At 42.9% G+C, this 19,440-nt stretch overlaps 1 protein-coding gene across 7 annotated transcripts in view; it reads right to left on the bottom strand.

The window, feature by feature from the left end:
• Positions 1-1,193: 1,193 nt before the first annotated feature.
• The window catches only part of FBXO16 (F-box protein 16), a 56,694-nt gene continuing 38,447 nt past the window's right edge, over positions 1,194-19,440 (bottom strand). For 2 of the 7 annotated variants that reach the window (XM_070505135.1, XM_070505139.1), the window contains 2 exons: positions 14,707-14,809; positions 1,194-2,798 (listed from right to left, as the gene is read on the bottom strand). In XM_070505135.1, the coding sequence (XP_070361236.1) occupies positions 2,616-2,798; positions 14,707-14,809 (286 nt within the window). In that variant the 3' untranslated portion in view covers positions 1,194-2,615. Of the gene's footprint in view, positions 2,799-3,301; positions 3,328-9,170; positions 9,215-14,706; positions 14,810-19,440 lie in introns of all 7 variants that reach the window. The other 5 variants (XM_070505140.1, XM_070505136.1, XR_011502040.1 and 2 more) reach the window with 4 other exon arrangements.

The following is a 19,440-nucleotide window of genomic DNA, read 5'->3' as shown; positions in this document are numbered from 1 at the left end:
TGCGGTGTTTTGCTGTGGCAGCCTGAGCAGACTAATGCAGAGGAGGTACCTTGTTCACATAACCATGCTGTCACCAATGATGGGTAAGGGTCGCACGAGGAACCATCCTGAGGCAGAGAGTCTTTCCCAAAACAGTTGCAATATTTCCAATCCAAAAGCTTCTTCCAGAACTTTACAACTCTCCCGAGTCTATGTCCCATCTGCTTGAAATTGGACAAGTCTCTGTGGTCACCAGGGGAAGATGGAGTGACAGTATGAGGCTTCCAAGACTAGCATGAAAAAGATGATTCAGATTTCACCTGGCTCGCTCTTGGGACACTCGGCCTTAGAACCCAGCCCCCATGCTATGAGAATCCTGGCCCACGTGGAGAGGAACAAGGCCTTTGGCCCTCAGCCCTGGCTGAGCGCCCAGTGGATGGCTGGCACCAACTTTCCAGGTATGTCCCTAAACCATCTTGGAAGTGGATCTTCCAGCCCTCTGTGAAGACCCAGAGGATGCCGTGTGGATCGGAGACAAGCGCTCTCCCAGAGACCGCCCAAACTGCAGGTTCACGAGCAAAGTAACAGACTGCTGTTGCAAGCACCGAAGTCTGGGGTTGGTTAGTTTCACAGGGGTAACCCAAATACGGCTTAAGACAAGATGTAGCCACTCATACTGGACAAGCCCTTCTGCCCCTTGATGTGTCCTTGCCCCAGAAGATCCTAGTTTATTCCAGAAGGGGCTGGGGACATATTCCAGACTGGCCTATTCAAACATATGTCCACAATATGACAGGTTCCTGATACAATCACACGGGTTCACTGGGACAAAGCAGGGTAGAATCCTGGACCTGCGGACCCCCCCCCCCCCCCCGCCCCCAGCTTATACAGTGGCCCCTGGCTCCTAGGCGCCAACTGTGAGGACTCAGGCTCCAGGCAGAGGAAACCCTAACACACAGTTGCCTGCTTTGCCCATGGCAAGAACACAAGGTCTCATCCGGGTGTGTTTTCTTTCTTCTCTGCCTCAGAGCCACGTGTTAGCTTTACCCTGCGTGGTGCAAACTAATCAATTGTAAGTCGGTCATGTTTTGTCCTCCACCAACCATATGGGCATCCAAACCACCGTATCCTGGGCCGTCCTGCCAGGCCACCATTTTAAACCATTCGAAAAAAAAAAAAAAACCACATATATATATATATATATTTTTTTTTTTCAGTGTGTAGCATAGGAACATACATGTTCAACATTACATGAACAAACATATTTGTTTTTCTATCATTCTGCTTTACTGAGGTAAATAAGTTCCTAGAATGGTAACTTCTGGGACTTTGAAATGGTTACATGAATAGGTGGTTTAGTTACAGCCCATTCGCATTGCTTGAACATCAATCATAATTCCTCCTTTGGAAATATACACACTCCCCCCATGTGCTGGTTATTCTTCATTGTTCGCTCACATCCTACCTCTCCCCAGCCACCCTGGCCACACTTCTCAGCTCCACTAACTGCCTTGGAGGCTGACATCTAAGAGCCACATCCCCCTGGCGTCTTTGTTCTCTGACTCCCAGATGGGTCTGACCAAAGGGAAGCACGGTTGGAGTGTCAAAGGTGGGGGGAGAGAGGGCTTGGGTCTTCTTCCTCTTCCCTCCCTGCTAGGCTTTGCTTTCCATGGTGGCTGTGTTCCTCCACCATATGGCACGCATACCTCCTGTTAGGCTGCCCCTCTCCCACGGCTACAGCTCTTACTAGGTTCTAGGAACAACATGCCCTTTCCCTTTGTCCTCTTCAGGCCAAAGGATGACAAAGGCTTCTGCCCTTGCTAGTTCCCAGGTGCTTTACCATCTCATCCTCATTCTCTTCACTCTGCCCACAGTGTGCGTTATGGGCTGAGCTGTGCCCCCACCAAATTCCTATGTTCAAGTCCTAACCCCCAGGACCTCAGAATGTGACTGTCTTTGGAAATAGGGTCTTCAAAGAGGTAATTAAGGTTAAATGAGGTCATATGGGTGGGCCCTAATCCAATCTTATTTCTGTCTTTATAATAAGAGGAGATTAAGACACAGACACGCACACGAGGAAGGCTATGTGAAGACACGGGGAGAAGGTGGGCCTCCACAAGCCCAGCAGAGAGGCCTCAGGAGAAGTCAACCTGCCAACACTTTGATCTTGGACTTCCAGCACCCAGAACTGTGAGAAAATAAATGTCTGTTGTTTTTAAGCTCCCCTTTATGGTATTTTTGTTATAGCAGCCCAAACGGACTAAGATGGTGGTACTTTGTTATGGCAGCCCTAGCAAAGGAGATGCTCTGGTAAATAGCTCCATCATTAAAGTGCCAAAGTGGCCTGGGGAGTGTGCTCTCTGTATCCTTCTGGGACTCCGTCTCATACACCCAATATTACTAATGATGCTATCATATGTCCCTCTATCAAGCCCATGATATCTATCGGGACATGCCTATCTAAGTTTGTAAATATGTCAACATTTATGGCATGAATACCTTTTACTGAAATACTGCAGAGCTCATTTTCACAATAAGGTACCTAAACTGAAAGTTTCTAACAGAGGAGCCAAGTAACACTCAGCTCTCCAACATGTAGAGCATCTTGCCATTTCTATAAAAATCCTTTCACGTTTTTAAACCAGCTTTGGCTCCGGAGCCTGGAGGGGTAACGATTGGAGCCCAGAGTGTCTCTGAAGATGCTGCGTGAGAGTTTTTGTTGCTGCTTTGGTGGCGGGGAGCCCCAATACCTGACGAGGAGGCCAAGCGAAATGAGCTGGAACCGGTGGAGGGGAGCTGGGTTCCGTACTTAGGGATATCTAGGGAGGAAAAAGATATCATTAGAGTGAGAGTCATTAAAACATCCGAGGAAGCTATATAATTAAGCTTACTGTATTGTAATGACATAAAACAATTTTATAAAATCACAGGGCTGGCTGGGATTTACTGAGATGTTCCAATTTCACCACCCTTTACCCCCATGCAATCTTCACCTTGAGCTCCTAATAATAAGTTCTTTAGTCTCCAAAGTGCTTTCACAACCATAATTTCATTTGAACCTCAAGAAAATTCTGCAAGGGAGGGCGGGAATTATTAACATCTCCATTGTACACATAAACGAAACCAAAGAACAGGCAGTTTAAGTGCCAGCCCAAGTCTGCAGAGCGGAGAGCTGTGGGAGCTGGGTCTGGGGGCTTGTGACTCTTAGACCAGGTGAGTATTGGTAGAGTTTCCATATTTTATACTCCCTTTCTTTCTGTGCATGCACACATTCTCTCTAAAGGGGCAAATGTCACAGGTTGACATTCCAATCACAACTCACAGTGAGAAAGGATTTCTCCTCGACATCTGGCCGTGAGCAGGAAAGGGAAGAGGAAGGAATGGAGGGAGCGAGAGAAAGAAAGAAAGAATACAAGCTGAGCTTGTGGGGAGCGGGAGTGACACACACTTGTAAGTTCACCCTTACCTCAGCCCCTGGTGTGCAGAGAGACATACGGGGACTCGGCACATACACGGACGGACGCGTAGCCTTCCCTGAACACAGTCCTCCTCCTGCGACTCCATAGTTAGCTGGCAAGTCCCAGCCGTCAGCTCATTTGTTACCTCCCTCTTGCTCTGATGGGTATGTCTGTGACACACAGGGTTTCTAGCAATCTGGGGGGAAATCCTACTTTAGACTTTCACTGAATCAGAAATTGCTTCAGCCAATGACTGCTATCTCCTGTCCTCTCCTCCAGCCAACCGGGTCCCTCATTATTTATCCCACAGAGATGCTCCACACCGACTGGTCTTGCCTCACATGCTCTCTCTACTTCTCTAAATCTAACCTGTTCTTCAAGGCCCACCTTCTCCAAGAAGCTTGAGTGTCTTGGCCCTCAGGGATTTCTGCCTCAGCTGGGCTCCTGAAGCCACTATTGTCGAGACCTCTGACTTAGCATTGAACATATGCTCTTGGGCATCAGTATTCGTTTCTGAATGTAATTATTTGTCTCCCAGTGAGACTGCAAGCTCCCTGAGAGCAAAGCTGGAATCTTCCACCTCATCGATTTACCGGTCCCTGTTTATAGTAGATCCACACGTTTGTTGATGATTTTTCCGGGAAAGAGTAGGCAAAGCTGAGGTTAAACGTAGCAAGTTGTTAAAATCGAAGAGGAAAGAGGGCAGAAATGGGAGTAAATAATCTTCCTTCATTTAAAGTTTCCAGTGGTGTTTTAAGAGCAGCAAAGAGTGAGCATTTTCAGTGTTGTTCTAAGATCAGCATAAGGGAAGAGAACAAATAGAAGTGTTCTTTTGTGCTATTTTAGTAACAATGAAAATAAACTAATACCTGTTGAGTGAAAAAAAAAAGCCTAGCTCTCTGTGATACAAGAATGGGCTAGTCACATCTTACCTGTAACAGTTTCAAATTTAATCCCATTTCTGTGCGAAGCTTATCACTGCATTGAGGAACCCCTTCCCCTAAGTCCCGGGGGGAAGTTCACAGGCCCAGGCAGGCTCCTCTCAAACTCTTTTTCACTAGTGGCAGGTCCCAGGGCCTCTCCCCCGCCCCCACCCTGCTCCCACTCTCCACCCCTCCCCCACTCTCCTCCCACTCTCCTCTCCTCTTGGTAATTGTCACCGCCTATCTAGACTGTTAGGTTTCTCTTCCCTCCAAGAAGGGCCCTGAAAGATGGTCTCCTTACATCCACCCTTCCTTGCTGTCCCTGAAAACAAGCTCGCAGACCCTCTTCATTTTAAGGCTTTAATGGCCATCATTACGAGAGAAAAGACAAGGTTTAAGGGGCAAACATGAGGAAGTTATATAAAAGGGTACAAGTCTGACAGTCCTGGATCTTGGTCAAGAGCATCTGATGATCTCGTTGAAATAACTGGAAGTTTTTTTACATCAATATTAGGTATAAGATAATAGAAAAATATGTATTGGTCTCTGCTCCCCCAGTTCCTGGCACAGAGCTCCTAAAACCCTTGTAACTTCTTAAGTGATAAGAGCACTAGGAGCATCTCTTGTTCTACTGCGGTGACTCTGGATGGCTCCTGGATGCAGGCTGGTCACCAGAAAGATCAAGCATGATTAGCAGCTTAGAATTTTCAGCCCCACCCCTCATTGTCCAGAGAAGGGAGAGGGGCTGGAAATGGAGTAATTGATCATGCCCACATGGGGAAGCCCCCATGAAATAAGAGGAAGGGGCTCGGAGAGCTTCCAGGTGAGTGAACACATCCGCATCGGGAATATATCGGCACCAGGAGGGTGACGCACCCCAACTCCACAAGGAGAGAAGCTCCTGCACTTGGGACCCTCCCAGACCTCGCCCTATGGCTGTTCCTCTGTGTCTTTATCATATCCTTTAGTAAACTGGTAAACGTAAGTGTTTCCCTGAGTTCTATGAGCTGCTCTAGCAAATTAATCAAACCCAAGGAGGGGGTCATGGGAACCTCTGATCTACAGCTGCTTGGTCAGAAGTGAGGTGACAGCCTGGGTTTGTGGCTGGTATGTGAAGTGTGTGTGTGTGTGTGTTGGGGGCTGCAGCCTTGTGGGACTGAGCCCTTAACCTGTGGTATCTGATGGTATCTCCGGGTAGATGGTGCCAGAACTGAATTAAATTGTAGGACACCGAGCTGGTACCACAGAGAATTGCTTCATGTGGGGAAAACCTCCACACATTGGTGACCAGAAGTGTCAGAAGTGTGGGTGTTTTGTGTGAGCACTAAAAGAAACACACAGGAGATAGACTGACTGAGGCTTTTTCCTACAACAGGAGGGAAAGACTAGGTTTTTCCTTTACAGTGGGGCTCACCAAACCTTTTCCTTCCTCGGCATCTTTGGCTGCCGCCATGCTGTGGAAACCCCCTCTCCCTTTCCTTCAACCAGAAAGGTCCTTCTCAGCACAGAGACCTCCAACCAGGACCATCTTAGCAGGATGGTTGAACCCTTATCTCAAGTGGTTTATTTCAACTTCTGAGCACCTCGAGACTGGGCAAGGCATATTTTCCTAAACTATCCTACATGGGATTCTTCCCTTAAGAGCATTTTCCTACAGCTTCTCAGTGATTTTTTTCCCCTTTTCTCTTTTAAAATAATGTTTATTTTCGAATAGGTTACTTTTCCACATAGTCCAATATTGGAAAGGTCCAAAAGGAGACAGTGAAAACTCTCTCCCCACTTCATCTCTCAGCCCCGCAGTTCCCTTCCTCCAGGACAGCCAAGGTTATCCTTTTGTATGTGTGTGTATCCTTCCAGAGACATTTTATACATATGCAAGCAAATATACACATAAAATGAAAACATATTCATTCTCCCTCTCTCCTTTTTTGTACAATTGGTAGCATACTATAAACACCATCACTTCTTGTTCACTATCTATATGTGAGTATATGCATGGGTGTATGTGTGTGTCTGTGTGTGTGATGGTTACAAATCAGTACTGAAAGAACTTCCTCAGTCTTTCAATGGTTGTGCTATAGTTTCTTTATAGATGAACCACACTGGTAAATATCTGAACTATTCTCAATCTTTTGTTCTCACCAACAATGCCAATATGAACGATCTTTACAGATCTTTGTGCAGGTCTATCTGTTTTCTGATGGGCTGATGGTGCCGACAGCCACGCAATCTACCAGTAATCCCAGTACTGGAGCGTTTTCACAAAGTGTATTCCTCTCCCCAACCTGTTCCTATGAAGAGGGATAGAATCAGGCAATTTAAATATATTTTTCTCATCAGTTGAACTCACTGTTTTTTTTCTAGAGATATTTACCAATAATATCTCTGCATGTTGTTATCACGTCTTTAAGTGAAAGGACACAGGAGGAGAGCAATGATAAGGCCATGCTTTCTTCACGAGAATTCTCCTGGGTTCTGTTCTTGGCCCACTTCTTGGGCAGCCAGTGCCTACATCTTCAACTGCTGGATTTATATCTCCCGCTCCGCTCTCCCTTCTGAGCTCTTGGCTCATATATTCAGCTCTCTTCTGAATATGTATTTGTAGGCCCACAGGTACCTCACATCTCCAGTCTCAGTAGCGGGTGGCACAAACATTAATACAGTCACCCAATCCAGATATCTAGGAGTTACCCCTGACTTGACTGGAAGATTCCCCCTCCAGCCTGGAAGCGCCTCGAGGGCAGGGGCTATACCTTGTTACGGTGCAGCCCTGGTGCCTACTCTAGTGCCTGTGAAATACTTGCTGGATAAATGAATAAGTACAAATGATTCCTCCTTCTCCTTCATATCAGGGCAATGGCTGAAACCACCATGCAGGTGGACTTTGAAACGGGGATAGACAATTCCAGTCTTCAGGCTGGATGTCATCTTATTGGGCACTGAGAAGTGAGTAAGAATGGTGAGAGGCTACTGAGGCTGAGTGATCCAAGAAAGAGTAGGGCCCAGAGGAGGCTGAGGCCTGGGAAGGGCCATCAACAGGGAACAGCTTGCACATACCAGCTTGTACATGTACCTGAGAATAGACTAGGTAAAGGAGTATGTGGATACGGAAAATAGATAAATACAATAACAACCATGATAGCCCTGCAGTGTGCCAATCACTCTTCTAGAAACACCACCACCACCACCAATAGTAAAAATCGCAAATATCTGACTGCTGGGCATTGTGCTAAGAGTCATACATTTAACATTTCATTTAATCTCCCCAGGCCTGCAATGTGGTAAAGAAGGTGACAACCTTCCCTTTGTAGGAGACCCCACCCACCTCCCCCATCTTTTTCAAATCTACCCTCAACACTTTATTATGACTCCCAGTTCAGGAGTGATGTGGTAATACGATATATAAATATGAATTATTATGTTTGAAAATCATAAAATCAGAAGTTTTTTTTTTAGCCATATGAACACAGCTTCAACTCACCCCTGTAAATTGCCAAAGCAGAGGCTGGGGGCTGAGCAACAAGCAAGGGCCACTGGTGGGGACGTTGGCTCAGAGTATAGAGAAGATGGCTGGGGAGGGCCCCCCCCCCCCCAGAGGGTTTCCATCCTGGCTTCAGTTGAGTGGATGCTTAATTCCCGGGCTGGAGATGCTTCATGGCCTTTTCCATCTGGGAATTCCGTCAGGAGGACCCCTGCTGTCCTGTTTGCCTAGGAGCCCAGAAGGCTGCTCAGCCCTGTCTGGTCACCCATCCAGGGGTCCCTTGCTTGGGTCAGGGAGAACGTGCTCCCTTCCCTCCTGGCTCACTCTGTTTCAGTGAGCAACAGAGGTAAGGTGTTAGGGAGAAATAAGCAACACAGTTTTAAAGAAGCCACAGGCCCGCCTTTGCTCTTGGTTTATCTTTTAAGTAACCACGGGGTGAAACTGTCGGCTGCAGAGGAAGGCTGAGCAACTTTAGCCAGAGTTGTGAAACTTAAATCTGAGACTATGCGACTGCACCATCCAGCCTCCAAAGGACGGGAAATAAGGCAGGGATATGTTGCAAAATGTGCATAGGCCATAAAGTTTGAATGGTTGTTTGTTAATAATGATTGTGATCTCCTATTTCAAAACATTCATGTCTTAAAAAATTGGCTTCTAGTGTAGTTTTCAGTGAAATACTGCATCACTAAATGCTATACACACATGCATATATGCTACATACACACACACATATGTATTTTAAACCCCAGTAGTAAGAGTGATTAAAATATTTGTCATAACTAATATGTATACAACTCATAATATTAGATAACTCACAAACACCGTTCTTCTCTTCTGGTTGATCCTGAAGAGAAGCCAATCTCTGTCAAATATTTTGTGCTTAACTCTTAAATACAAACAAGTACCCACGTGGCCCCCGTCTAAATATTCAATGAAAGAGAAGCAGGTAGAGTCGGTCCTGTTGGAAATGCCAGGGTAATTGGTCATGCACAGCGTGATAAAACAAGAGGCAACGAGACAGAACAAGCCAACGACGCTCCTACAGAGAGAGGCAGACCTGAGAGTTAATTTTGCCCCAGGATTCTTAGCAGTTAGATCTTCTCTTCTCTCAGGTATCAAAAATGAGCAAAAACCAACATTGCGGTTAGTAAGCAGTAGGGTGCACACAGCACAGATTTCGTAGCACTGAGTTCAACACACGCGCACGGTTCGGTCTAAGAGCGTGGAATAAAAAACCCAGCCGTGATTGAGGACTTAGTGCATGAATGCTTGTGCAGGCACAAGACCATCCGGAGGCCAGGCAGGAACAGTAAACGGTATATGGCTTACATTTCACACAGCTATGGATGCAACCATTTTTTTCATAGTGGAAACTGTGAAAGGAAGAAGACAAACGGGAAAGATAAAGGTAAAAGCGAGAAAAAGAAGCTTACCCCACAGGTTGGAGCCTCCTCCTGGCTGCCTGGCTGACCCCTCTCAGCCCCTCAGCAGCTGCTCACCATCAACACTGACATCTTTCCCTGTGGTCTCAGACGGTGACATAGTATGACTTGACTGCTGCTACTGCTACTGTTGCTACGACCAGCCACTATTTATTAAACACTTACTTTGAGCTAGGCGCTGTGAGGTTAGCATAGTTATTAACTCCATTTTCAGAGGAGGAAACAAGGCTTCCAGGAGATTAATAACTTGGCCCAAATCAGCTACTAAAATTATGGTATTGGGCATTGAATCTAGTTGTTTGAGTCCCAAACCTGTGCTCTCGGTCAGCGAAGTGAAAAATAAGATTATATTTAATGGGAGAGAACACAAACACGTATTGAGTACTTAATATGCACCTGACATTTAGTCCTGACAACAATCCTGCAAGGGAGGTATCATTATTCCCATTTTACAGATGAAGAAACTGAGGCTCAGAGAGGTTAGGTAACTAATCCGAAGTCTCACTGTTGAGTAAAAGAACCCAGGTCTGTCTGACTGCAAAGTCCATATTCTTATTCTTCCTTCCAGATGGAATTCTGGGGAATTTCATTGATTGAACTAAGTAATTAAAAATCTCTCCTATAGCTGTTTTTAGTTCTGCACCTCCAAACCAAAGAGACATTATAAAACAAACAGCTGGGGAGTTTGTCGGAATCTGAAAGAAGTCTATCAAAGATTGCCTGCAGGGAAACTGCTGCAGAAACTTTGTTTTGTAAATACTTTCTTTTAATTCATTACATTTTCTAAAGTTCAAAGAAAAAGATGGGAGACAGAAACCAGCTTTTATTCGTTTATAATTAGGATTTATGAATATAATGTGGTATCTTTGGGGTATTCTACTTAAAGGCCCTTTAGACACAGCTGTGTCCCTCAGGTATCAGCAGAGAGAGGGGAGGGAACGGGGTTGGAAACTTTGGGGGTCCACAGATCCAGACTTAGGCCTGGAATGGACTTTAAAGATGGTGGAATCCAAACTCTCATCTTATAAAGGGGAAAGTGAAAACTCAAAGAGGTGGAGGACTGCTAGGTAATGGTAGAGCTGAGGCTAGAAACCTGGGTCTCCTGATTCCTACACCATTGTTCCGTCCATGACATGAACCAGGACTCATTTTAGAGTATGTTCCTATTTCCTCCTCTCTTGACGCAGAGGGGAAAAAAACGTGAGAAAGCTTGAAGAAGTGTTTCAAACACCAGCACGCTAAGAATCCAGTTAACCTGGAAAGAAGTGCAGAAGGTAGCAGCAGAGGCTGTTAGCCGCGGAGCACAGGAAGCGATAAGGTCTTATTAAGCAATTAGAGTTAGCGGGCAATTAAAGGCTTTGGTTACTTGTACTTAGGTGAATGCTCTGAACAGCAAGCTGTTTGAAATCCGTGGCCAGCTCAGAACCTAGAAAGCGAGGACTTCTAAGCTCCAAATAAAAGCTCAGGGTGAGACAAGAGGTATTTGTTTTATACCTGACTTGGTAGGGAACAAACATGACATGAAACAAGATGTCAGGTGAGATCCTCAGTGCGCTTCCAGGACGGGGGATGTCCAAAGCCACCCCCTTGGTTTTTGAGAACTGTCCTGAGGGGCTTTCATTTTCTTAGCCTTCTAGACTTCTGAGATCTTGCTCCCTCCTGTAAACTGAGTAGACTCTGCTATAGAGATGGAAGGCGGGCTTTAGATCCCAGGAATAGCAAATACATTTGATCGGAATGGGGGCCATCACTGTGGAACCGGGTCCTGGCCCCTCTGCCCTACCTCATCTCAGCTTCTCTCCATCTGGCGGGCTTCTCTCTCCTCTGATCTCTTTCCTCGCCCCTCTCTCTGCTCCTCCACCCCTTCCCTTGCGGGAACAGAAACAACAAACTCCCTCTAATCTCCAGCAGAGCAGGTTTTACCCTCCTCTGAAGTAGAGATGCCTGTAGCATTGGAGCCCTCGAGGTGTCCTCCCTCCCTCCAAGCTCCTCAGTGGCTTTCCCCCAAGGAGACAGCTCCCCCCTGCCCATGCCCCAGGAGGAACTGTGGGGCCGGCTGTTAAGATTGAAAAAATATTTTTTTTTTCAGGTCTTTACATAAGATGGGGAAATCTCTGAAGTTTAATTAAGATGGTACCTGGCTGTACGGTGGTGTCCATATTTTTTAATTGCTTTGTTTTGTATGGAATTTTCTTATAATAACTAACAGTAATGGGCATTTCTTGATATTTATATACTTTTAATAAATAGTCTTTAAAATTGTAAAGCATTAGTGATGAAATCTTTATTCCCATCTTCTATCAATGATTCACACCAAAAGGTGTTTAAATGAAGCAGCTGTAATGAGGCGGCATTAGAATTGAAAGCATGAGAAATCAGGTACCCTTTTAAGCGGCGGGGGTGGGGGGTGGGGGGGGGCTTCGAAAACTCAAACCTAATGATAATAGAGAACATCACAAGCTCACAGCAATGCATGTAGATTTGAAACCGTTTCCCTGAGAATGCTTCTCTTTTTAGAGAGAACTCTCCTATTTGAAGGCTCTAAGTCATGATAGTGTCAAAACTGACTATAGTGGAGCCATTTTAAAATGGAGTCAGAGCTGTCTTTCCAGAGAAACTGCCTTGCTGTCTTGAGCCATGAACTGGGCCAAAACGACAATTATTTTACAAGCAATTGTTTGAGAAATCAGCAGGAAAACGGACATCCTGATCACAAAGACTGAGGATTGTGGACTTGCTGAAGACAGATTCAGTGGTCAATCCATGTGTAGCCAAGACTAGCGTCTGCCTCCAACTCCAATTAAAATACTTTGTAATACAACCTCCCTTCTTTGTCTTTAAAAGTCCCTGGTTTTTATTCCCTAGCAGGACAATATTTGGGTTTCTACCTGAACTTGTGCTCCCTAATTGCAATTCTTTGATCCCAAATAAACATTTTGCCTCTTAAACTGGTTTCTGTTATTGTAGGTTGACATAGGCAAAAAGTGAAGCTGGTCTCAGTGGCCTGACAGCCATGGCCCTGGAGAGATGGCCGAAGGAATGTTCTTTGCACTCTTTTACACTCCCATGCTGTCTCCTCTTCTAAGCCTTCCATTTCACAAAGCTTTCACTTCTCCAAGCACCACATGCCCCCTTTTCCGCTTACAGGGGCAAGGAATACGCAGGTGTTCAGGTCTCAGGTACCTCCTGGCGGGAGTGGGAAGTGGGGGGAGTTGCTGGTCTGTCCCTGTCCCTCACCTTTATAATGTGTTCCCCTAAGTTTCGCGGGCTCACCTGTTTCTCTAGTTCCTCTGGAAATCTTCCTACATGTGCCTGTCTAAATGATTGGGGACTTCCTTTTTTTCTTCTTCTTCTCCCCAGAGCCCCCCCAGTACATAGTTGTATATTGTAGTTGTAGGTCCTTCTGGCTGTGCTGCGTGGGATGCCTCCTCACTGTGGCCTTGTGAGCAGTGCCATGTCTATGCCCAGGATCCAAACGAGTGAAACCCTGGGCCACCAAAGCGGAGCACTCGAACTTAACCACTCGGCCACAGAGCTGGCCTCCGCTAGGGACTTTCTACCAAATGAATACACGATTTTCTCCATCGCAACTGCACCTGGGCTCTCTCCCACACTCTCTCTACAGCTGCAGTTGTCAGTTTTACTCCTGACTCTCCTTACACCCCTTAACTAAATTTCCTCAATACCCACTTCCTCTTCTCTCAGCCCCCATCCAGCATTTCTTCATTTCACAATCATCTTGCCTCACCTAAGAGGTTGCTTTCTTCCCCTGAGGGACGTGGCCGACAGTGAGCACAAACTGCCATCGTGCGGAGAGGGGGCCTCGGCCACACGCAGCCCTGGGGCCCAAACAGCCAGGCTCATCACAGGCATCGCTCTGGAGTCAAGGGTCACAGCTTACTTGTGGAGGGTTTAATTATGCCTTATGTTCCTTATCAAAACTACCAAGCATAAATAGTGATTATAATTGGTATGTTTACATAAACAACACAAGTAGATCGATACAATCACTTACATCATTTATTAATAGCTTAATTGTTCTCTCTGACTGTTTACTTTGCCCTGGTTTCCCTTTCAGCTTTAATTAGCACGACTTTTTAAGATTTAATTTATAACGAATACATTAACTTAAGCAAACCCTGCCAGTGTGTAGCAGATGGTAAATGTCAAAAGCCCATGGGGAAGGTTTCTGTTTAGCTTTTGATTTTTTTGTTTTGTTTTGTTTTGTTTTTTAAGCCGGAGAAATGTTTAACTGTGCTGATAACTTGTAAGCAGATATCACCATCAATGTTTATCGTCCTTCAAATTCCCTGTTCTCCCCCGGATTTCTCTTCTACTTCTGGCCTAGGAGGGGCCAGGAAACCAGGCAGAAGCTTGCCTGAATGGCCTGTGTGATAAGCCTCATAAAGTTATATTTCTCAATTAATAGTTTCCACTGACAATTTTACTGCTCTGCTTTAAGCTTCCCCATTCCCTTGGGCATCTGTACATATGTCTGTGATCAGCCTCATCCAGTCCGTCCAACAAAATTGGCCCTCAGAATACAGACTGCCCTATTTTAAAAAGCTCATCTCTCTCTCTCTTTTTTTTGGGAACATAACACTTGAAAATACATTTAAACAGAAAGTAATAGGGCCTTAAAGCAGAGCTATGAAAGTGATTTATTCATGAATACATACTTATTCCTCTCCCAATTGACATCCATTTTATATTAATTTTCCTTGAGTGTTATCCTCAGCTTTTTTCTAAATCTTTACTCCTAATATAAACTTTTTATTTCACCTTTATTCCCTTCTGCTTGGCACCAAACACTCTCATATGTGCTGAAAGGGATCTACTGGGGTTACAGAACCACAATTTGGGAAACTCTGCTATGAAATGATAATGCTCCCTAGTCACAATTACTGACTTTATTAGGTAGTCAATTAGCTATTTTTTAATTAGGGAAAGAAAAGTTCTTAATTCTTTTTTCTTAAGTTACTTAAAATGTACTTTTACAATCATGCTTCACTGGTAGCAGGAAAGCATACCTTTTTCTTAGGTCTAAAGAACCTTCATTCTTTAGACAAGTGATTCTGTAGAGAAACTTGTATAGCCCCTCTCCCCCGACCCAGCACACTCACAGCGGAAGAAGGAAACAAAGATAATAATGTTCCCTTCATATTGCACAGTTTTCAAAGCAGGTTCATATACATCAGTTCATCCAGTCTTTTTGTTTTTAAACAGATGAGAAAACAGAGGATCAGAGAGATTAAATAAAGGTCACGTTCAAGGTCACACAGCTTATCAGTCAGTGTCAGAGACCAGGATTTCAACCAACACTTGATGATTTTCATTTAAAAAAATCAATTTCACAAATAGGATTAAGATCCAGCAATTTTCATGAACGTTATGGTGGGGAATCTTTTGTAAGCAATACTTACCAGGGACTGTGCTTTTCTGAGCTTAGATCTGTCCTGCAATTTATTTTTCTTATCATGTGACTGTTGGCTGAAATCTGGGGTCATTTCATGTTTTTTCCTTCTTCTGTAAATTGGAAAGCAATGGAAAAATTACAAACGATCAGTTTAAAACTTTGGCAGTTTGCATAGCTATTTGTCTGTTTGATTTTGTTGTTCCTGTGATTTAAAAAATTGTCTTAATTCAACTGGAAATGAGCCAAATGTCTATCAATAGTGAACTGGTTGAGTAAATTCTGGCACATCCACACAATGGAGCACTATGAGCTGTAAAAAGGAAGGCAGAGTATTTCTGTACCCAGCTATGGCGTGACCTCCAGGATATACTGTAAGTGAAAAAAGAAAGGTGGATAAAGCAGTAAGTATTGGGCGCTACCATTTATTTCAGAAAGGGGTGTGTGTGTATATTTGCTTATATTTTTTCAATGGAAGGATTTTACCTATAACATTTTGAAAAATGGTTATCTGTAAGTAGGATTCCCATGTGATCCAATTAGGAAGAAGGAACAGTATGGAGGGATAGGAACACAAGCTAGACTTCTCCAAATATACCTTGTTTTGTATGTTTGACTTTGCAACCATCTCAATTTTTCTCAAAATTATAAAATAAAATGAAGGAAGAAAATCCCTAAAATCTAAAAACAAAATGAAACAAATTATCTTGTCTATTGAGTTGGTGGCATTACCATACACAGGGGAATTACTGCAGGAGATTTTAACAGTAATTCGTCTGAATATTCTTAGTAGAATATATCCTAAGGACAAAAACACAGGCAAAGAAATCTTAAACTGTTTTCAGTAACCCTATTGTTTGTATTAATATTTGTTTTCTAAAACTATCATATACGTTAGGATAAAGTAGGGATCAGCAAACTACAGCCCAGAGGCCAGCTCTGGCCCCTGCCTGTTCTTTCTTGGTTTTTTTTTGAGGAAGATTAGCCCTGAGCTAACTTCTGTCACCAATCCTCCTCTTTTTGCTGAGGAAGACTGGCCCTGAGCTAACATCCGTGCATATCTTCCTCTACTTTATATGTAGGATGCCTACCACAGCATGGCTTGCCAAGCGGTGCCATGTCTGCACCCAGGATCTGAGCCAGCGAACCCCAGGTGACTGAAGTGGAACGTGCGAACTTAACTGCTGTGCCACCAGGCTGGCCCCCCTGCCTGTTCTTCTAAATAAAAATTTTATTTGAACACGGTCATGTGTATTTTTTGCATATTGTCCATGGCTATTTTCAGGCTTCAATGGCAGAGCTGACAGTTGTGACAGAGATACGTCCTGCACAGCCTAATGTATTTTCTGTCTGGCCCTTTCCAGAAAAAGTTTGCCTAAAATAATAGATCCAGACAATGATCATCAGTGGCCACTAATATCACAAAAAGAGAGACAACCAGAAATTAGGTGCCTCGTGAAAGAAGGACATGATCATGACATCTCTAGATCGACCACCAGGAGGGCCGAGTGCAGGAGACAGAGGAACACGGTGAGCTGTATGTTGGAAGTATAATCACCAAAACCCAGAATGTGAGAAGCTCTACAGGATAAACGAGCTGATTTCTATAACAACCAAATTGCAAGGCGGAAAAAAAGGCCAGAGGGGAAACCTATGGATCAAAACAAAGACTTAAGTGACACATGGACCAAATACAATATGTAGACCTTATTTGGTACCTGATTAAACAAAACAACTGTTTAAAAATATCGAACACTTAGGAGATAGTCAAGGAAACCTGAAAACTGACTTGCTATTTGATTGATTGTATTAAGGTATCATTCATTGATTTAGATGTGATATGGTATCGTGTCATAATTTTCACAAAGAGTTTATCTTTTAAGGATAGGCATTGAAATATGTATGAATCAGATAATATGACATTTGGATTTGGATTTGTCTCCAACATAGCCGGGGGAAAGGGCAGAATGGGTGAAGAATAAATTAAACCGGACTGGTCACGAGCACTGTTAATGCTAGATGATGGCTACGAGGAGTTCTATTCTTTCTGCTTTTATATATATTTGGATTCCCATTATAAAAAGTTTTATTTAAAAAAAATTAACTTGCCCAAATATTTTTTGCTGTTTAATTTTCAAAATTTCTCCAACTTTTAGTTAAGAAATTTCAAACATACGGAATAGTTGAAATAGTACGGTGATTACCCATATACTCTCCAACTACATTCAATTAATAACATTTTGCTATTTTTGCTTTATCTCTCTATATGCACAGATACATATACATACATACACACACCATATATGTATGTGCATATATGTATGTATTTTTGCTATGCTGTAAGAAAGTAAATTGCAGACACTTCACCCCTAAATACTTCAACACTCATCTCCTAAAATATAGTTACCTACCTAACCACATCAGTATCATCATACCCTAGAAAATGAACAGTAATTCTTTAATATCACTTAATATCCAGTCCATATTCAAATTTCTACAATTGTCCAAAGAATGCTTTTTATCGTCTTTCTTTTTTGAACCAAAATCACATCTAGATTCAAATTGTATTTGATTGTTATGTCTCTTATGTCTAGAACATTTTCCCCACCTTTTTTTCCCCTCACGACACTAACTCTTTGAGGATTCCAGGCATCTGGTCTACTTTGGTGGAGGTAGCACATGCACTTGAAAAAAATGTAGTTGTGGAATCATCTCTCTCTTTAAAACTGTCAACTTTTGCTTTACATACTTTGAGGCTTTGTAATAATGTACATACGCATGGGTAACAGTTATGTCTTTCTCTTTAGTTGATCCCTGCATGATTATGAAATGCCCCTCTTTATCTTTGGTAACATTCTTTGTCTTGATGTCTATTTTATTTCATATTAATGGTCATTTTTGCCTTCTTATGCTTACTCTTTGCATGGTACATCTTTTTCCATCACTTTATTTTTAAACCTATCTGTGTCTTTATATTTAAAAGATGTGTCTCCTGTAAAAAGCATAGAGTTGGTTCTCATCTTTTCATCCATTCTGATAATCTCTGCCTTTTAATTGGGGTGTTCAGTACATTAATGTTTAATGTAATTATTGTCTTTCACAAATAGTATTTGAGTCTCACAGAAACCTCAGGAGGCTATCAGTTTATCTCATGTTCATGTACCATTCATATGCCTGGGTATCTACGTTTGCCTCTCATTTACCACCGTGGTCCAGGCTAAGAGCCACAGACAAACTCTTAAATACTATCTCTAGGGGTACAGTGATCAACACATAGTCAAAACATTCGCAATGGTTCAAAATTCAAGGGTTCAAAAGGATATACAGTGAAAACTTTCCTATCCATCCTTATCTCCAACTTACAATTCTCTTTCTTGAAGACAAATGATAGTATCAGTTTCTTGGGTATAGTCCAGAGAGATATATTATATATATACAAATATGTATGTTTCTTTCTCCTCCACCTATCTTAATATAAATGGTAGTATTTCTTGTAAACTCTGTTTTGTACCTTGTTTTTTTCCCTCAGTACTTTCTAAATTATCAGTGGAACTAATTGGACTTTTTCTGACACAACTAGAGGAATTTAAAGTTCACGAATCAAAAAGCTACATTTCTTTCAAAATCAAACATGTAACAAGTATTGTAATGCTAGTCAGTGGTGATATAAGGATGAGTAATGCATGGTCTGTGCCCTCAAACAGCTCAATTCTTGCTTAATTAGGGATACCACTCTCATCTCATCTCACCTCCAAAGGGACCCCAATAGTCCTGAAAATACACAGGTGATCTGAATGGCCCAGTCATCAAGCCTTACGGGATTACCTTTTTCTTTATTAGCCAAATAATATAATTTTAGAAACTATCCTACAAAGGAAGTGCTTACTTACTATGTGTCAGGTGCTATTGTAAGCCTGTCACATATATTAATCCTCCCAGTGACCTTATGACTTAAGTATTACTATTATTGCCATTTTACAGACGTGGAACGTGAGGCACAGAGAGGGTAAGGGACTCCCCAGGGTCACAGAGCCAGAAGCGCCTGGACTTGAACCCAGGCAGATTGGCCCCAGAGCCTGCACACTGTCACTACCCTATGCTGCCTTGATATTAATCTGTTGAAATATATTCTAAAAACATGGCAGAGGTATTAAAACATTCTTAAATATTTAAAAATTTGTTTCCTTAATTTCTTTTTTGTCTTGTGTGTGTGCTAACAAGTAAACAGTTACATATGTATATACAGATACAGATGTATATTTTCTTGCTCTCTCTTCTTTCTATACTATGGTGGCATACTATAGATACTCTTTTGCAATTTGCTTTTCTCACTTAACAATGTACCCTGGAAATCACTCCTTATCAGTTCATAGAGATCTTCCTCATTCATTTTTACAGTTGCCTAGTACTCCATTGTGTGAATGGACCATACCTAGTTCATTCAACAGACATTCTCCTATGTACGAGAATTTATTTCCAATATTTTAAAATCATAAACAATGCTGCAATAAATATCCCTGTGCAGATGTAATTGTGATATTTTCAAGGTTGATTCCTAGAAGTGGAATTGCTGGGTCAAAATATAAATACATGACAAAGGAGCTGAGGGCCTACAATGGAGAAAAGAAAGTCTCTTTAACAAATGGTGCTGGGAAAACTGAACAGCCACATGTAAAAGAATGAAAATTGACCATTCTTTTTCACCATTCACAAAAATAAACTCAAAATGGATCAAAGACCTAAA

The sequence above is a fragment of the Equus asinus genome, chromosome 3 (genome assembly GCF_041296235.1).
Source record: "Equus asinus isolate D_3611 breed Donkey chromosome 3, EquAss-T2T_v2, whole genome shotgun sequence".
Taxonomy (NCBI): Eukaryota; Metazoa; Chordata; class Mammalia; order Perissodactyla; family Equidae; genus Equus; species Equus asinus.
The sequence above is the reverse complement of the archived record's forward strand: the minus strand, read 5'-3'. Positions and strand labels throughout refer to the sequence as shown.